Source organism: Pezoporus wallicus, unplaced genomic scaffold, assembly GCF_028554395.1.
Source record: "Pezoporus wallicus isolate ANWC-B61680 ecotype Strahan unplaced genomic scaffold, APGP_CSIRO_Pwel_v1 contig_8218, whole genome shotgun sequence".
In the NCBI taxonomy this organism is placed as follows: Eukaryota; Metazoa; Chordata; class Aves; order Psittaciformes; family Psittacidae; genus Pezoporus; species Pezoporus wallicus.
The window spans coordinates 1938486-1959217 of NW_026636063.1; the positions used below are offsets into that span (position 1 = coordinate 1938486).

The 20732-nt window shown below is 35.4% G+C and overlaps 1 protein-coding gene across 7 annotated transcripts in view; it reads right to left on the reverse strand.

The window, feature by feature from the left end:
• The window catches only part of PAPOLA (poly(A) polymerase alpha), a 43548-nt gene that overhangs the window by 19429 nt on the left and 3387 nt on the right, over positions 1–20732 (reverse strand). For 5 of the 7 annotated variants that reach the window (XR_008970848.1, XM_057398986.1, XM_057398984.1 and 2 more), the window contains exons 2-12: positions 12537–12707; positions 11826–11892; positions 10373–10454; positions 9789–9898; positions 7824–7877; positions 5624–5735; positions 5125–5214; positions 4891–5029; positions 3313–3385; positions 1706–1826; positions 746–830 (exon numbers count right to left, since the gene is read on the reverse strand). Coding sequence is in view for 6 of the 7 variants with exons in the window: in XM_057398986.1 (XP_057254969.1) it covers positions 746–830; positions 1706–1826; positions 3313–3385; positions 4891–5029; positions 5125–5214; positions 5624–5735; positions 7824–7877; positions 9789–9898; positions 10373–10454; positions 11826–11892; positions 12537–12707 (1104 nt within the window). In the remaining variant the exon portion in view is untranslated. Of the gene's footprint in view, positions 1–745; positions 831–1705; positions 1827–3312; positions 3386–4890; positions 5030–5124; positions 5215–5623; positions 5736–7823; positions 7878–9788; positions 9899–10372; positions 10455–11825; positions 11893–12536; positions 12708–20732 lie in introns of those variants that run through there. The other 2 variants (XM_057398987.1, XM_057398988.1) reach the window with 2 other exon arrangements.

Genomic DNA, 20732 nt, shown 5'->3' on the forward strand with positions numbered 1-20732 from the left:
TTTAATAATCCGCATTTATTATAAAAATACAACTTTCAGCAAGTCCATATACATTTAACAACCTTCTGCCCCACAAGCATATTACTAGAAACCCTAAAAATTGAGGTGTAAACTTCAATATTTCCTTTAGAGACATTACAAAATTAGAGAAACTAGGTGTGAAAGAGTATTAATAAAGACCCAAAAGCCTTAAGCTTTAATGAAAAAAGTTCAGTGAAACCTAGTACATCTGGCAGTTAGTCAACACAATTGTAAAAATATCTTTTATTATCAGAATGAACTGTTGACTATGTTAACAGAAGAAAACAGTTTCAAGCATGTACTCATCTTAAATATTGACTTTCAGAATTAGTTCTTTAAATATCTTGTTTCCTGAGAGGCTGAATTTTAGAATGCTTACTGACACCACTAATGAACATTTCTGTTAGTCAAACCAGCTGATATATCTTCAATTTTACTGGTAGCATACAGATTGTATACTTAACTGGTGACATTTTAAGTATCTGGTCAGGGACTAACAGTTTCTGAAATACATGCTAAAGACAAAAAGAAAAAAGATCTGAGGAAATTATTAATTTTCTAAGAGAAAGGATAACAGTGCATTCACTCCCCCTCTGTATAGAAAAATCCTAACACTTTTTGGAACTCTAATGTATGTATAATTTAAGATCCTGTGCTACAGAGCATCGTAAGATACTTTAACTGATAAAACTTAAAATATTCTCCCATGCCATAAAATACATACTTGTACTTTTGAAAGAAGTTTGGAGCTTCAAAAAGTTTGGACCACTCTGCCTTACTCAGCAAAATTTCATCTGTGATAGCAAGACCTAAATTATAAAAAAAAATAAATTTAAACTTTGTTTTTAAATACAGTTTAGTATCCAGAGTAAAAACAGCTTATTAACTTAGCAAAAAGTTACTAAAATTATTTTACCCCCTTAAAATTCAAAGGAATTTATCAAGTTTTATATTGCAGTCATACCTTAAGTGGTCATTATTTATATAAATCATATTATTAAGAACCTCAAAATGTGATTAGAAATGTATGGTAGTTGATCAGACTGAAAACTTAATGCATTTTTGCTCTGCAGTGTAACACTGCTCAGTTCAATCTTCCGTGTATGCCACAGTAAGTACTCAATTCAAAGATAAGAGATCTTTTTCCTTACAGTACTTGAATCATCTCTTCTAAAAGGCAAAGACACAGTAAGACAATAAGCTACTGCTCTTTCCGAGATAGCTACTGGTGCTGATGCTCTCTTCATCAAGTCTACTTCCTGCTTTGATAACATTGTCCCTTATTTACTGCAATTTTCCAAGCATATTACTAGGAAAAATCTACAGGACTCATCTCTAAGAAAGTATATGCCTTATATTAGACCCCAAAATGGCCATGACTGGATTACTACACTTACCTTCACTGGGACATGCCACAGTCTAAAGCCACTAAAATAAACCAGGCATTCTAATTAATTACTCTCAGTTTCTAAGAGTGAAGGACAGGTTTGCAGAAATCTTCACTGAATTTGGAACTTCAAGCCACAGAAGTTTAACAGGCCAAGTTCTACCTCTCTCAAAGACAGTCTCACACCAAGACACTATTGAACATCCTCCCACCTCCATCCTGACAACCCATACCCACAATGGAACTGTTTTAAAGCCATTTGAAAACATTTATATAGAGACATAAGATAATACTTACCTTGTTTAAATTCCTCAACCATGACCATCCGTGTGGAAACGGACACATTGTAGGTAGAGTTCTGCTGTGGATATGCTGGTGTAATTATAGGCATAAGATGGTACCTATCACTGGGGTTTACCTATACATAATAACAGCCAATCAGTTTTCTTCAAGCATACACATGAGTTAACAAATTTGGATTTCTCCCTTTACTACAACTGCATCTTAAATTCTAAGAGACTTTAGTTTGCAGACCAGGTTAAATTTACTAACAGTTCAGAAAAAGTTTAGAAAACAAAAACAATGCTTTCAAAGGTCATCATTCTGAAACACAGTGATGTGGGGAGGGCTGTAACCTGTCGGCACATCAAGATCAACTTGCTGGCATTTCAAAGTACAGAAATGCCAACTGAACAGAACAATTTCTCTCCTTAACAGAAATTAGCTTGGGAGCACATCAAAACAAGGATACCTTATCACCACATGAACACCTTCGGAAGAACAACTATCTTCAGACCTTGCAAAAAAATATCTTATACTTTATTTCTGTAATGCTACTGAAAACAAAGAGCTAACTTAAGACAAGAAGCTCTAGGCAACCTGACAGAAGCATCACTTGCATTAGCATATCTTTTATTAAACAGCACACAGAGGAAAAAAAAAAGTGACAAAATACACACATGCAAAGTACATTTTAAATAGCATTACGGTAGCATTCTTATAGATAGTAAATTAAAGATAAAATGCTGACGTTAACTTACCCCACTTTTCTTATTAGCTACTAAAACAGAAACAGTTCCCATCACACTGACCTCAAACCCCCATTGCAAGAATAACAGCAAGACTTGAGAACACTTCACCTGTCTCACATTATTTAAATGTGGACTTTTGTCAACCAGAAAAAAAAATCTGAAGTACAACAGGGCATAAACTTCAAACTTTGGTGCTTACTTTATTCACCAAAAAAAGATTAGTTGAACAGCAACCATTCTAAAATTCACAAAACAGCATCAAACACATCCACACTAAGCCCTACTGAAACCTCAGAACATGAGCTGTGCTGCAAGCTGTTTCACTGAATGCCTGAATGACATTAACAGCCGCTGCCCTTAATGCAAGTGCTACAAATACGGAGATCAAATATTATAAATAATACACAAAGCAACTTGAAGTCTTCAAGTTATGATCTTCTTTGATTCAAGATGAAAAGACATTAATACAACTGCATGGAACTGAACATATCTAGCTGTGACTGCACTGAAGTGAATTCAATAGACTTCTAAAAGTAACAGGTTTTCAGTTAGAAGCAAACCATTTCAAGATAAGCAGTTTTAAAAAAATTAATTGCTTTAAGGCGCGTATCTAATTAGGCCAAGTATTTATTAAGATCACTTATTGCAAAAGTTGGGAGTAAAAAAGTACATTGTTCAGCAAGTGTGCTTCCAGTGGTCGTTTAGAAAGATAAGCTTTGTTCCACATTCAGGAGAACTACAGGTTAATTATAAGGAAGACATAACACCAAAATATTACATTTAATAAACCCAAAATGAAGTTCACCTAGGACTCTTTAAGCAACTGAATTTATCGCACAGTGTGACTTATACGGGAAAAAATAATACACTAACCCTTGGGTCCCATACAGGCAAATTAAGATTGCATTCTTCTGGCTGTTTCAATAGCACTGGATTTGGCCATTCCCTGTTCAAAAAGATTGTAGCACTGAATAAGACTATTGGATACAACCATGTTCAACAAACAATACTTTTGAACGCGATCCTTCTGCTCTCAAGGTAAAGCATCATTTCTGTAAGACTAAGCTGGTCTAACTGGAGTTATTTACATAAGCCGTATTACTGAACTACAATACATCTGTAATTAGCTTTTCCAGGCCATTAGAACAATTAATTTTTTTGTAGTCTTTGGAGTTTCGTAACTACTGCTTTAGGGAACTAAAACTCCTCTAATTTCTTCTTGAAATACACCTAGCAAAGAGAAATTCCACTATGAAGATGGACACTGGGTCCATCTTCAACCTAGCCGTTTCATGGACAAACTACAGAAGAAACAGCCAGCATGGTTACAGCATTACAAGCATCATTACAAGGTGTATGTATTTAAAAAAAAAAAAACAACTAAAAAATCCAATCAAGTAAAAAAGAATCCATGCCGAATGAAACACTAAAAAGAGGCAACACTTCTGTTCTTCAAGTCATCTCTACTCCCATAAATTATCTTCTTATAAAGAAGTAGAAGTCAGTTAATCGCTTGGTATTTGTACATTAATGCTCCTATGCTATGCACATATAAAACAGAATAGCAGTATAAAGAACACAGTGAACAAAGTTTGCAACCAGTTTTCCACTTTGTGTGGCAAGATACTACTAAACACTGGGGACCCCAAAAAGGATATAAAGCCTATGGATTCAAGAAACTATGGAAATTACCTTCATGTTAAGAAGGAAACACACTATACTTGAAGTAAAGCAACAACTTCATACAGGGATCCTTAAAACATGTCAATGTCTCATGAAGACTGTAGGTAGAGACATGACCTTTCAAAAAAACCCCAGTATTCATTTGTAATCTGCAAAGTGCACTCTCATCCTATTAATTCTAAATTTACTTGGAATGTTACCATTGTTCCCATCAGAGTTATTCCAGTAATCTTTCTGAGGTAACTAGCTCAGGAGCATGAAGCCATATGTAACTGCAAAACACCTACCTCTCCGCCCTGGCAAAATAAAAAAAATACAACCCACACTTTTGCCACTGGTTCTCCAAAACTGCGTTTAATCTACATGCCTAAACCAGATACTGACACACCTCCTCTCTTCCATTATCCCAGTACCTGAATATTAAAAGACTTCAAATTTGGGGGTGTCTGCTCTTATTCTGCACTATGTAAGTATTTCTTCTAAAGAGTAATGTTGAGTTACAAAAACCTAGGAAAATTTTTATCAAAAACTGGGTGGATACTTTAAGAACACAGTATGTTGGATGACTTGTTGAAAAAGCTAACAATTTTCTGTCAGTAAGAACAAAGCTTATAACTACATCTTAATCTGGTAACACCTGAAAATGATACCATAAAAACAGGACTAAAATTTAGTGTCTACAATCAATTTTATTTTAGTTTAATCTAAATATAAGAAAATAAACAAACAAACAAAAACCCAAACAACAAACCAAAACAAAAAACATACCATTTAGAAAATACCAAGAAAAATTTATGTACAAGAGTTGATGCTATTGCATTTGGATAAAGCTGGCAAGTTCTTGCTACTAGCATAGCCCAGGAAACACCGCCAAGGAAACCTAGTATATTGGAATAGATGTTGTGGCCTGTGGATTGAAAACGAAAGAGACAAAAGAAGAAAGGTATCAGTAATTACAAGAGTTAAAAGAAACTTTACAATTTTTTGAATAAAACTGCTTACGTTTTGCCCACAGTTTGATAGCTCTCAGTGTTAACCTGAAGTTGTCAATGTTTGGTACTAGATGCAGAATTTCATCGGTTACCCGGCAACCTGCCAAAAGAAAGAATCCAAGCAATCTGATGATGTTTATGCATACTAAAATAAAAAACCCAAGCAAAAAAAAAGGAAAAAAACCACATGCAAAATAAATAAATAAATACTCAACGCTTACGTATCTTTATTTATAGAAATGTTGATCCAAACCAGAGTCTTGCAAATCCCATTAATGTCTACACAGCACCACTTACCACCCAAATTAAAGAAAAACATTTTATAAAGATCTGGCCAATAAGAAACTTTCTTTCCAAAGTTAAATAACACTGGCTATGACTTCATTTCCAGGTATGGAGTTGCTACATTTTCAGACAAGTCCACAACTGAATTACTGTACCAAACAATCCAGGATACGTATTAAAAGATAAGATGAGAAATTCATATGCAAGACTGTATATATACATACCATTAAGACTTCGTATGCATCTAATGTCTAAATTTTTAAGTAGGCTATCGTCTCGTAGGTCTAAGTCCTCGGGAATAGTTTGCAGTGCTAACCTCGCAAATAAAATATCAATCTTGGAAAGAAAAAAAAAACAGATAAGAAATTAGAAAACTGTTCTTCTGTAGAATTAATTCTTTAACCTATTTTTATCAAGTAGTACTACTTCCCAATGTAAAACAAGTTCAAAATTAACTTCAGATTAAAGCTGTATTATCTCTAGAAGGTCTAGGACCTCTGAAGATTCAAAGTTCTTGAAAGTAAAAGCATTTTTGCAAATAAACAGCTTGACCTGTGTCTTTCTGTGTGTGTAAGTAATTTTTCTACAGGAAGAAAAAATAAAAAAAAAGCAAGAAGTTTCTTGTTTATTTTAAGCAAGAACATAAAATGCGTATATAAAAACTAGTATTGCCAGAAACATTTGAAGTTTAACTGACAGGATCACCACAGAACTAAACTTCTTTCCCTCAGTTCTAAGGTTTTTCTTCACAGATACCTTTTGTCTGGATTAGGAAAAGGAAAAAGAAATTAAAATGTTCCAATATTGACATTCTGGGCATAAACACAACCATCAGAAACTGTGACCTAACAACACTTGTGCATATATAAAAAGAGTGCTTGTGAGTTAGCATTCAAGGCTAGAGAACTCTCATTTGCTGTCAGCAACATGGGATAAGCCTCAGTCATACCCCTAATCAGAATCCATCACAAATTGCTATTTTGAAGCAAGATACTACTACTCTTATAGCAGACAACCCTTTTTATTAGCCTATTTATGCTTGTATTTTGAATTTTATTTCTAAAACAAGGAGAGACAACAGTGACCTAAATGCGGCTTAAAAAAAAACAAAAAAAACCAAAACCCCCAAACCAACCACACCAAGCCCCCCCCCCCCCCCAAACCAACCAACCAAAAATGCTAGCCAGACGATGCCTACAGAAAGTCAGAGGATGCCTATGGAAAGTTTCAGTATTTAAAATTAATACCCAAGCTACGCAAACAGAAAACAGATTCTCCAGAAAAATGTTCCCAATACCCAATTGCATTGGAAAGTAATAAAATTGCTGACACAGATGAGTCACTGGCTACCTTACTGCACAGTATCACATTGCACATCTCTCTCATTTGGAGAAAATGCATCTCTTTGCCTAAGCATCAACTGACACATCGGTGAAAGCGCAAGTAAGTAAAGCTGGATAGATGAGGGCAGAGGAGGTGGTTCATCTTCCCAAGATTCAAAAATTGCCAGTACCCCAACTAATGACCATTATAAGTGCAAGGCAGAGTTTTAACTAAAATTGACACAGAATTGCCCAGTCCTGTATACAATACTACAGCTCTTGAAGTCACATCATGTGTCAGACAGTTAATATGGAATTTTCCCCCCACTGTAAAGTACACTTCTTATACCACCCCCAGTTGCTGCTTGACATAATCCAGCTACAAGTCTGATGAACTGTGTGTATGGACAGTTTATATGTTTTTGTCTTGTCACCAAGATAACAGGTTAACTATAAACCAAGCTGCGAAAGATGAACAGAATATCTTTTGAAAGCAATATTCTTGTATTCTCAGCAACTTTACCCAAAATAGTAAAAATCAAGTTAAACAAGTTGATCACTCCAAGACAGCTGATCCATAAGGCTACAGACCCCAAAACAACTGTTTTGGTCACATGTTTACAGACGTCTGAAGAGATCAGGACTAAGGGGATATACCCTGTCTGCCTTCAGTCATACATTTTTGAAAGAGATAAAAAAACACACTTCCTATAGTAAAGACACTGAAGCAAATCTGAATTTAAGGTTCTGACAGCTAATTATTAGCAGCCAAAAAAATTACTAAAGCTACATTATTAACAGAATTTCTATTAAGTCTTAATAATGCCAATACTAGTATTCTGCAGATCAGTAAACTAATCAGTACTAGCAAGTAGCAGTGCCTAAAAGAACAGGCAGATATCCTATACAAAGATCTAAGTACATAAAGAAAGACTTGTTTTAGTCTTAAAGCCACACTTTAAGTTACACAACCGAGTACTACTGTCATAAACTTAGGAGAGTCATTTTAACAGCACTCATTAATGAATACTACACGAATTACAGATATCTTGAAAACTTCATTTTAACCATGCTCTACCAAAACAAAATAAAAGATCGTTACCTCTATTCCATCAAAACAAAGTTTAATAACTGGGACAAAAGCTTCTTCAACAGCCTGGAGGGGAAAAAGTTGTATTTTATTTTCAAGTACAGAGAACACTTACAAGCAGGTCTAAACAACCACACTGACATGCTAATCATACAGATGCTTTTTTGTTTTCAGGTTGATTTTTGTCAGTAATGCCTCCTCCACCACTTATGCAGTAAGCCCTGATCTGCTACATCCTACAGCTGTCTCGATGTTAATTATAAACTCATACCCACTAGCTCTAATGATGTTACTTGAAGGTCCAACTCTCTTCTCACTACATGTAGGACATGATCAAATGTTTTACTCCTCACATGATCTCTAAGGCCAACCTAGGGAGAAGTCTTACACCAAGAGGCCTCTCCCTTCTATGTTTTTTCCAGTCAGTATCTTATGAGAAGTGACAAGGAGACAACTGTGTAACTACATAGTCTAACATCATCTAAACCAGTCACAAGTCACCAGTCTTCAGAGCTTGAGCATCTTTTATAAATGTTGTCATTAATGAGGTACTTTGACAAACTGTACCCATGATGAAATAATGGAAATCGATGCCTACTCTGACACAACCTTCCTGAACTGAGCATCCAAACTAAATGCAGATCTGCAGAGCACCACTTTAATAAAAGCAAAGAACACTGCATAATACCTCCTAATAAGTGATTTAGGAACTGCAGGGACTTAACGTGGTTTTAAGAGTTAACAAGAGGAGTCAACACTACCCTCAGCACCTAACCTTAGTTAAGGTTACCTTAAGGTTACTGGATGTTAGGATGGATCCTAAGCAAAATATAATATTCACAGGTCTCCGAGTCATTCACTAGAGCAATCATTAAGAAAGCCTAAGTTACGTAAAGGTATACAAACTTCATTCATTCTAGCTTGAATGATTTAAAGTGTTATGACACCCTGACCTAAAAGGTTATCTGTATCATTGCAGGGCTACACTGAAGAGTAGATCGACCTTGCTGCTAAATCAGCTTAAGTCACAGTTTACAGCAAAGTTAATCAGAAATCTGCAAATCAAAATCCTCTTAATTGTGGATTGTGTATTTAAGATTATTAGAAGTGCTCAGATAATAAAGCATTCAAAACAATTGTTTCAATAATAGTATTGCCACCAGGTGTTTCTACTTCCCTGTTAGCTACCAACTACAGGATGAAAAGGGTGGAAGAATACTGCAGAGACTGCTACATTTATTCTATGGAAGCATGAATAAACCAAAGTTTCAGACTTACCAGCAGCTCCCTTTATTAAAAAAACAAAACAACCAAACTGCAGCAGAGAAAATTAAATTTTCTCAAAGCAACATTAAGATTAAAGTTCCTACCAGTTGACCTAGGGAGGCTTGTCATTTATGTATAATAGAAAAAAAAATACTGTATACCAGTTGTGTCTTACATTCCTACAAGGAAAATCATCTTACCATACTGAAAGTCTTACAAAGCATCTAATAATTGGACACACTAAAAATGTAACTTCCCATTTCAAATGCATAGCTGACAGACAATACAGAGTGTCTCGATAACATGAACCACTGTCATTGTCCATACAAAGCATGAAATTACACAAACATCAGCATAACTGGATACTTCAAAACTTCAATAAGACACTTTTGGTCCTGATCCTTTCCAAGCTAAAACATCTGCATTTGTCTACAGCTAAAGAGCAAGCAGAAATTTTGCAGTTCTAGCACACACCCTAGGACATCATTCTGCCATGCAGATTTCTTAAAATTACTATCTCTATTAAGTGGAAACAGAAAAAACAGAAGAATCTCTATTTCAATTATGGTGGTAGGCTTTGCTGCAGGTTAACTAAAAATCCACTGCAAGCCTTTAACAGTAAAGTTCAATGTAGTTATTTAATGCATCATCTTTCACTAACTTTTCAGCAGCATCATGAGTTCAGTTAGCTACATCGGATACTTCACATACCCTCAGATCTTTTACTTCTTCTTGTTGTTTCAGTTTTTCATAAAATGATGTGAAAAAGTCACTTCTTTCAACATGCCTTGGTGCAACACAGAGGGCATCAATATCAGCACCTGAAATTGTTTATTAGCACAAGTTATTCACACTTCACGGTTCCAGCATTAGCCAGACTCTTTTCTTTTTAAAGCCAGGCAAAAATAATTTCTCTTCCTGTAGAACAGCTTTTCTTCAGGAATACTAGGTCAAATCACATACAAAAGTTCACGGCCATGGAGCATACTGAATACATACATACATTCTTGCAGCTGTTGAAGATTTGTAGTAATTTTTAAAGAGCAAACCATGAGACTCCAAGTCTACTACTTGAGCTTTAAATACTTTCCAACTTTATTATCTCTTTCCCAACCCATCACAAAAACATAACAGAGAAACATATTTCTTTTATTTATAATAAGTAAAAATGGCTGACAAATTTAAAAACCTACCACCACCTCAAAATACAGAAAGTCCTGTTACTTAAGGGTGGTGGCATTTACAGCTATGTCATTAGCTCAAACACGAGTTTTTATAATAAAAGTAGATGTTACCTTTTGTATGAACCCCTAATCTATAGGATCCAAATGTAAAAATTTTTCCTCCAACATTTTCTATTACAGATTGTGGAAGATTCTAAATGGAGCAAACAAAATTGGTTATTTTACCTTAACAAGTTTTAACAAACAACAATTTATTTTCAAACAAAAGGAAAAAATATTCCACAAACTTATGTTGTTTTAATGTATAATGATTACTGAATTAATAATCTTTGCATTTACAGAAAAGATGGAAGTTATATTTACCACTTGGCAACTATCTGTAATATTTCAACTACATTACACATTACTGCCTCAAACTTGGTAACTGTTCAGCAGTCCTACACTTCCAAGTGCAACAGCTTTAAAATATTAAGGACTTTGAACACATTTTGCTTAACACACAGACTTTTTAAGACTGACTTAGAAATTTATGATTAAGTGCAACTTAGAGGGAAAAACATATTACCAATTTCAATATCAGTGTTTATTAAATTACTTGCAGACACCCATACTACAATCTCTATATAAAAGTTTGGGACTGGGAGAGGTACTTATTTCATGTTGAAATTGTTCAGGTACATCTACTAAAGTTCCTAAATTTGCAGCTTAAAAAAAAACTCTTAAATCCACAGTACTGTGGGCAAAGACAGTTACCCCTTCATAACAGGATGCAATGTTACAATCTGAAGCTCTACGCTAATGGTTACACAACAAAACATATTAAAAAAAATAATTATTTCGCAATGTATATTTAACTGAAGTAGTTTCCTGTCTTATACCAGTTAAGATACTCTCACTATTCTGCTTTCAAGAATTGCCCCCACCCATAATCTTGTCCATATATAAATTTCCATTTCATAAGTGTACAGAAGAAATACAATCCTGAATATATTTAAAGCATAATAGGTTAAAAAATATGGGTTTACCCCTAAAGGCATCACCTCCGTCTTTACAACTTTTGCAAGTCTGTAATAATTCAAAAAAAGGCATGTGTGGAGGAATAGAGCCTAGCAAAACCACTACTATCATTGTTAGAGTCTACAAAAGTAACATTACAGGACTAACACTAAAGACTGCAGATCATAAATCTGCAAGAAGTCCATTTTATGATATAGCACTGCTTCACAAAGCCAAACAATTTAAGCATGTAATTAACATAATTTATACATATTTGTTTTGACAAAAAGCTGCATTTCTATCCAGGGAGATGAGGGAACAACTGAAAATTATTATTACAACTACAACTTTTTTTTTTTCAGTTTCTTTCTTTGACAACATTCTACTTTGAAGGTGAACACTGCCTGGAAACTAAAGCAGCTACACACAGGTGTTACTTATTTTTCCATTTTTATTAAACTAGATGCTCAAATCTAAAATTCATCTCATTTAGAGCGGGAACATATTTTGGAATTTTCTTCCTACAGCAGTCTTAGTATGAGCAGGTTCCATGTAAATACATCCATACCTTGCTTTCACTGATTTCCCGTATCCATTCCTTTACCAGGTTATTTAATTTTCCCAAAATTAGAATCCTGTTGATAAAACAGCAGAATCACAGGTCATGAACTTAGACAAAACTAAGTCTCAAAAAAAATTTTTGAGATGCTGATCATCATTACACACAGTCATTCAACTACAGGAACGCCACAGAACTAATTACAGATATTGCTTTATATATATACACACACTCTCAAAGTCAGTCTTACGACATTTCCACTGGCTTTTCCCCATTAAAGACCTTCAAGTGATTTAAACTCAGAAAAAATGCAATCATGCAAGGCCTACACACATTTTACATGCATTTTGCTCACTTCCAAAATAAAAGCTTCATTCATAAAACACATGCACCTAAAAAGAGTCAGACACAGTACTGACAGGAAAAAAAAAAACTCTAGAAAGCTTAATAAGGAATAAAAGTAGATAAGTCACTACAACAAAACTGTTATGAAGGGAAGAAAAAAAAAATGCAAATCAGCCTCCAAAATTTAAAGGCCATTTTCATTCATTTTCCTGTTCTCAGGTATTCCTTTTAAGATAAGAAAAAAATTAAGCTTAATATTCTACTAGGCTTTTAAAAAAGCATTTGAAAGAACATAAACATGTTTGAGTAGTTGAGGTTCAACTACATGAACCCCAAGACAGGAGAAAACCACCGATAAAGTAAGCATTTACTCACCTGCGCTGCAATTCTTCTTCCTCTTCAAATACACCATAAGGTTTTAAGGTTTCAATTAATTTCTGGGTAAGTATGCAGTCAAACTCCTTGGGGGCAGCTAAACTGATAGGTGAGGTAATGCCATAATGCTTCTGTAGTTGCTGTGTTTGTGATCCCTGGGTTGTAACGGGACTAATAAAGGCAATTAGATAAAGTTACTGACAGAAACCAAACAAAACAAAATCATTTTAAAATTACTTTTTCTCAGCAAAACAGACAAGAGACACATACTAGGAAAATAGAAAGTTAAGCCTATTGTTAGTTTTTACATCACAGATCAATCTGTATTAAATCTGTGGTATTATGGACAACAAAAAAATTACCTTTCTCTAACTCCAAATATTGATTGCAGGGGTACAAGTTGCTATGAAGCACGATTTTTTACATCAGCTGCCTTCACACACTCAGAACACTCACACATGTAAGATGTTCTAACATATTTTGAGTCCATTAGCAACATACAGTTAGCTTTAAGCTGACTTCTCTGATGGCTAGCATAACTGTGTGCGTAGATGAATGGCATCAGCTCAATTTATCTTGGGAATATTATATACAACATTGGCCTTGCTTCATGAGGTAGGTGTGGGAAGATTATTAGGTTTGTGCTAGACTTTGCCTAGCTCAAGTACCAAGGATGTAAGCAATACTCTCTCCACATCACTCATATCTCATTAACATGATGCTTAGCTTCATATAAGTATTTCACTAAATAAGTATGTAAGCCTCAAGTAAAACTAACCCACCACAACGGGTTAAAACTGCAAGGACTTAGTTCACTAGTAAACAGTTGTCCTGGGTTCAGCAGCAGCAGTCATTTTTTCTCCTTCTTAGTACCTGGGGCAGTGCTGTGTTTCTGATTTTCAGCCTGGGAACTGCGCTGATAACACCGATGTTTTTCGTTGCTGCTCAGTAATGTTTACTCTGACCAAGGACTTTCTGAGTCTCATGCACTGCCAGGGAGAAGGGGAAGCCAGGAGGAAGCAGAAACAGGACTGACCCAAACTGACCAAAGAGGTATTCCATACCACAGCATGTCATGCCCACTATATAAACTGGGGGCAGTTACCCAGAAGGGTTAGATCACTGCTCGGTTGGGCTGGGTATCAGTTGGCAGGTGGTGAGCGGTTGTATTCTCTTCCCTTGTTATTTCCCTTATTAGCAGTAGTGGTTTTGTGTTATACCTTAGTTACTGGACTATCCTTATCTCAACCTGTGGCAGTTTCTTTCGATTCTCCTCCCCATACCTCCAGGAGCCGGGGGGAGGAAGACGAGGAAGCAAGAGAGCAGCTGCATAGCTGACCGAGTTTAAACCATGACAACAGTGAAATCAAAAGTCCTCATAGCATCCTTGCCTTGCATTTTTCAAGCAAACCAGACAGATATGGAGGCAAACCTCAAGCAAAAGGATGATACTCAAGTCAGTTCCCCACATTTCAACATCACAAGAGAGACCACCATGCAAAAGAACTTCAGAAGAAACACAAAAGCAAAGTTACCATCATATTGTGAGAACTAGGTGAGCTTTCTGGATGAAAAACAGTCATGCAGTTTTTCATAATGGGCATACATTTGCAGTGTTCATGTTTTAAAACAGCCTTTTTTGAGAAAAATTTGAGCTGTATGGGTAATAATTCTACAGGTTTCAAAACTAAACTTGGGCCTGTGTAAACATACAAATGGCTGGATTCAGTGATTACTGCATGCTATTCCCATACAGTTAAAACTTTTTTAACTGACAGTAGCAACAGCAGGCAGCCATTTAAAAAAAATCTTAAACATTCAGTATTGTAGAATTATATATTTTAACATTTAAGATAGCCACATTTTAAGAATATCTAGTCTTTTTCATTATATACTTCACAGGTTTAAAAATAAGAATACTCTACTTAAACCTGTATTTCAAAAGCTCTAAAAGTTACTTTCAGTATTAAATGTTTTACATTGATATATAGGTAACCTTTCCTCTAAATAATAAATATTACTCCTCCTTTGATTTTGCAAATGACAAATCATGGTAGTTAAGCATACTAAAAAGCTGCTTTTCTGAAACCAACTTGTTATTTAAATTAATCAACCTTCCAGAGATCAAATAAAAACATTATGATCTCTCACCAAAACACAGATTTCAGGAAACACAGGTATTACATCAACAGCTATTTAAAAGTCTTACCAACAATTAAAGCAAGTATTACCTGAAAGTTAAGGCAATGCTTGTGTACAACTGTCTATCTGCAATATTTACTATGTAAGATTACTCCCCCTCGAAGACATTGTGTTTTAATACCAAATGCATAATATATTCAATTCATTTTTAATTAACATTTTTTCTGATCAATGATTCATTCCACTACAGCAAAAGCTTTACCATCAATATGATCTCCCTCAACTTCCATAAAGTCTAAAGAAAAGAGAATTCCACACATCAAAAAGTCAAGCTAACAGCTTATATGAAAGTCCCCTTCTTTGCAAGCTTAACATTCCCCTGTACACTGCTGTATTATCAGTCCTTCATATTTATGGATTTTACATGCTATTTCTATCTTATGAAACAAGAAAATTTTCAGGCTAACCAGATATTGCATGTGGAAAAACTACAGTGCAATTTCACTTTCACTTCCATAATCTGCTGTCATTATCTCCTCATGATTTCACTCTTTATTTCCAGCATCTTAAAATCGGCAGGAATCAACAAAACTTAATTCTCCACAAGTTAAACCCATTTTAAAATTATTCTAAGCACTATAATACATTTGAAATCAAGAATTTAATCCCAATGAAGTTTCCCACAAAGCAGGTTCCGCACATTTGTCCCTTTGCCTTTTAGCAAAAAAAAGGGAAAATGACTAAAAAACTGTACATTTAAAAAATATGTATGTCAACCCCCACGTAATCATGTCTGGGAATGTTATTTGGTATTGCTTCCTCTGCTAAAGGGTTTTAATCACCTAGTAAAGAATTTGGTAACAGCTGAACAAATCATACAGACCTTAGGACTTGTATGAATGAAAACATTTTTAAAAACTGTCCAGGTGAATTATACAGAACAGTAATTCAAATTAAGTCCAAAGAAAGCCACTAAAACGTTTTCTGTTTTTCAAAGAAAAATAGTACTAGAATATCAACACAAATAGTAACTACAGCCACTTAGTTGCTACTAAATAAGAAGTCAGAAAAAAAAAAGTCTCATACATAAACATCCTTTGGGTAGTATGAGTATTTTTTACTTACACCACAACATAAATTTTAACTGCAATTTCTCCCCTTTTTATCAGCTGTTATCTTGGGAAAAAGATAGATCTGCTCTTTAAGATTCTGCAATTTATTTTTACAGATCTTCAAAGCAGTAATACAAAGCAATCAATAGTTCAGTTGTGTAAAAATTTCCTGATGGCCCGATGCAATTTTTACCCGTCTGTAACTAGAAACTGTATCCAATTCAACAGCTATTAGACATCATCGGGAGGGGTGGCAAAACACAGGCTGGCAGATACTGCTGCTAAGTATTAAAAAATAAAAGATTCAATGTAACTCAGACCCAGATTCCGCAAAGCAGACTCCTGAAGTCAATAACACGGACAGAGCCCTCCCCCCACTTGTGAAAGCCATGCTTCACCAATCTGAGAACTACCAACTGAAAAATAATCCTTTGCCTTGCCCCAGAATTATAACACTTAAAACCTAACCAAACATTAGATCGCTTCCCTAACCTGGTTTACAGCATAATCCTGGTAGTGCAATGAACAGGTCTGTTGTCACAGACACTGACATGGTTTAAACCATGTTTTATCTCCAACCCCTACACAGCCATCAGAACATGGTCACAGGGCACAAAATAAGCTTTGAAACTGTTCACTAAAACGTCATCTTTACACAACCAATTAAATCAATCAATAATACATTTTGGGGAGCTGTTTCACAAAAACAGTTTTTACACTTACTGCTCTTATATTTAAATATTTTATAATAATAAAATAACAAGGTTTCCAACAGCACAGGACCTTCCCACACAAATGTTTCACCTGTGTTTGAAGGTTGAGAAATTAACACTTTCACTGGGATGGTACCTAACAATTCTCAGCATAGCTGCTCCTAATAGATTTACCATGCCAGAAGATACAACAAAGCTCACAATGAAGATACAATGAAGCAATGAATATAGTGATCATCCCCCCCATACTCACTGTCCCTGGAAGTATTCAAAAACTGTGTAGATGAGGCTTCTAATGACATGATCTACTGATGGACTTGGCAGTCCTTCAGTAAAGGCTGGACTTGATCTTAAAGGTCCTTTCCAACCTAGCTGTTTCTATGATTTTAACACATATTAATATTGAACTATTATTAGTATTAAATTGAAGCTCAGTTGTTTACACCTGCTTAAGTTAAGGCTAGTCTAAGGTAGCACATCAAAAAGAGATCAGAACACTGCTTTTATAAAATGACAGGAAAAAAAAAATTGTATTTGCCAAAAAAGTCTGCATCCTTAACTTAGTTCAACAAACTAACTAGAGCTAGGTAACTCATTCATTCATTTAAGTGACAGCAAGTCATGAAAGTTACTATAAACAAGTAAAGGTAGATCCTCTCCCCACCCTCTAATTTCCACAAACCCAAGAAACTTTGGTAGCTGCTTTTTAAATGAATAAATTATCACTTAAAAAGAAACTTTAACTGCTCATTTTTCCAACTTTAATGTTGTATTTATATGTTACATTTTAGCCAGAAAATGCTAACGATCAACACTCAGACTTATCTTTTACTTTTTCCTAAAGTCACAAAGATGACACTCTACTTCAGTATCTTTCCTCTTGGAAAGATACGAACATTCTAGTTTTTACCTGTGACTGTCATGATACAGCACTTTTGGAATCCCTTAAACTAATAAATTCATCCAAAGAGAAAGGACAGGTAAATATAAATGCTAACCTCCTACCTGAGAGGATTAGGGAAGTTAAGGCTTTAGGGGGAGAGGGTGGAAGGGGAAAGCAGCCAGTAGTCAAGACCTTGCTGGTATGTCAGATCTGCTAGTCATTGATGTTAAGCATTGACAAAAATCAAAAAGTACTAAACACAACAGAAAATCCCACCCAGCTACTCAATCTTTACAATAGCAGAGGCAGATTTGACAAACCTTGTCAATGTCAGACACAATTCAAAGCATGTTTAGGGATTGCTTTGAAAGAGACAAACCTTTTTAACATCACAAAGAAATTTAAGATACAGTTTGGGGCTTTTTTTTGTTTGTTTCCAGTCAACCACATACACACATGAAAATCTTGCTCCCTCTCTGCTGTGAATATGAGCGACCTGCTAATAGCACAAACATCAAATATAACTTGCAGAAAATGATGCAGAGTTAAATTTAACATGCAATTGTTGTAGCTCTCGTTTGACCTAAATTTTTTTAGGAGCATATGCTGAGTTTAGACCATCTGCAAATTGGGCAACAGCTACAGTCATTTTATTCTACTGTTACAATCCAATACTTCATATTCAAGTATGAATTAATCTCATGTCAGATAAACCTACATGCATTTTTTTCCCCCCGTAGAAAAACACAAAGTTCTAGTCTGCACTAAGCTGACAGCAGTACAGCCAAATGACCTTTTTTCTCCAGAACCTAAAGTTTTGGTAGGCTGCATATTCTTATATTGTTATCAATAAAAAGAACAGACCCTAGTAATACTGCCATTGCTAAAACCATTTCACAGCACTGTGTGGAAGTGGAAGCAAAGGAAAACAAACTGAAAATAAACCCAAACAAAACACAAAACCTAAAGCTTCTAAGAGGCTTTACAGTTTCCAAAGTGCACAACTTTAAACTCCTTTAAATGGAAATGACTACACATTACTCAAAGGTAGAGGGGGGAAGACTGTGAATTAAATGTAACACTTTCCAATCCATGTTTTAACATCAGGTTACACACTGAACACACAACCACATAAACAGAGAAAGAGCAAATACAGGTACATAACTAAGAGTTACATAGAATTTAAGTACTGTACTGTTGTTTTCTTTTATAAAACTGAAAACTTTGTCTGGCTCAGAAGAAACAAGAATCCCATCACAAACTTCTTTTTCAGGTATACTTTGTATTTTATCCTCTCCCTTCCCCCACTTAAAATCCCCTCTTTCTAAGTGCTTTTTCCTCCCAGTATTCTACCTCAGTTCTACTAGTAATATTTATATGGTGTTATTTAAGTGTTTATGCTTCTTACCACAAATAAAATACAGCTGAAATCACCACTACATCATGTAAACATCATACTCCTGAAATTTAGTATGCTTCACAGAAAACAAAATAAACAGAAATCTTAAAAACAGATGCCATAATATTTAACAAATTGTAACAGTATGAATCCCCCATAACTTTTAAACTCATCTCTAACCCACACTGACATAAATCTTAACCACCCAAGATCTACTGTGGGCCAAGTGCAAGCAAAAACCCCTTCCGACTTTCAGCCATCAAGCCTTTGCTACAAGTCATATAAACCCTTTCATATGTCACCATCCTCAGCTGAGGATTAAGTTTGCCCAGGCAGACATGCACAGTAAGGCCAGCACTGGTGAAGCAAGGAAAACCATGAACTGTTAAACATCTTAGAACAGTGTCAACAACCCCACATAACCTTAACTTTAAACTTGAGTCAGGACCTTCAGCTCATTCAGTCTTGCCTCCAGATACCAAAACAAAGGACACAGCTTCAGGAATCTCAGTGACTACCCTCTCCTCTCCATTTGCCTCTACTCATTACCCCAGTAAAATTCAGTCTTTCTTATTTACTGATGTAAGATACACCCAAGTCAGATTCCTAAATACTGGTCATCACACCATCTGGTCAGTTGAAGCTAAATTCACAAAGCTCAAGCTCCACCGAGTCAGGTTTCAGATGAAGTGTTTTGAGGGGTTTTGTTTGTTTGGTGTTCTAAAGACTCCTCCAGCAGGGCTACTTCAAGCCAGAAACTTTAATCTGAAATTGACAACAATATCACTCCACACAAAACTTCAGGTATCTAGGCCAGAAATCTTAATGAAGTCTGTGCAAATCTGTTACTGGGGAACTTTACATTTTAGGTGGCTAAAATAATCCATCTGTCCTTCTTGAAAGTTTTAGTCTCCAGCAAAAAATAAATTGCTAGATACTGCATTTGCACCATGAAGTAAGTTTTCAACTCTCAGTATGAGATTTGAACATGGGTATTGGAGAAAGGAGAGGCAATGTACCTATGGAAAGAGAGACTCACCTGGTAGAAGAACAAATATTCATACACATTCTGCTAACCTTTGACTCAAGCCTGAATTCTCACAGACTGAGTTCTCTGGCTCTTCCATTTATACAGAACAGTGAAGGCAGCATGTCCAAACACATACCCATCCACAAGATTCTTACTAAACAGTTTCAGAAGTCTCTCAAGTTTAAAGAAAATGAATTTCTACTGAATTCTACAGGCAGCACTTAGGCCAAAAATGAGGTTTATTATTATTATGGAAAATAGAAAAAAAACCTCCAGAGGTCACAATTTAAGAAATTCAGTAAGGTTGAATCAAAAGATAGAAGTATCAAATGAAGAGCTAGGAATCCCATAAAGCATTTCACTGCAAGAGATTAACTTGTCTCAGCAGTGAAATCTGCTCAGCCCAAAATAACCAGGTTTCTAAGTTCTGTGGGCTACCTCCATGTTAAAAGATATAAATGCAGTCTTTTTGGAGTGACATTAGAAGACTGGGAACTATTGCAAACCCACATATACTTGCTATCCAGTTCCTCTGTACCATGTCTAACAAATAACTTCTCGTATTGATTTTTGTATTTCTTCTTGATTAATAAAGCTATCTCTTCAAGGGAATTCTGAGGGTGGCCCTGTGCTTTGCAGAGTTGGAAATAATTCCCACCATAACAGTCTATAAAAACCTGAGAAACACTCATCAGTGCAAGCCATTTTAAATATAGCATTGTACTTTTGGCATACAAGTTAACAGTCGCTAATTAGAAGTCAAGAAAACAATGACATCGCATATGCCTAAAGCGATGCTCAATGAAAGAAAATACATGGAGACTTACTTCAGAAGTGAGAATAGGCTTGACTGCATACAGTAAAGACTGAAAAAAACTACATTCCAGCACTCTAATACGAAAGTTACCAACAATAGT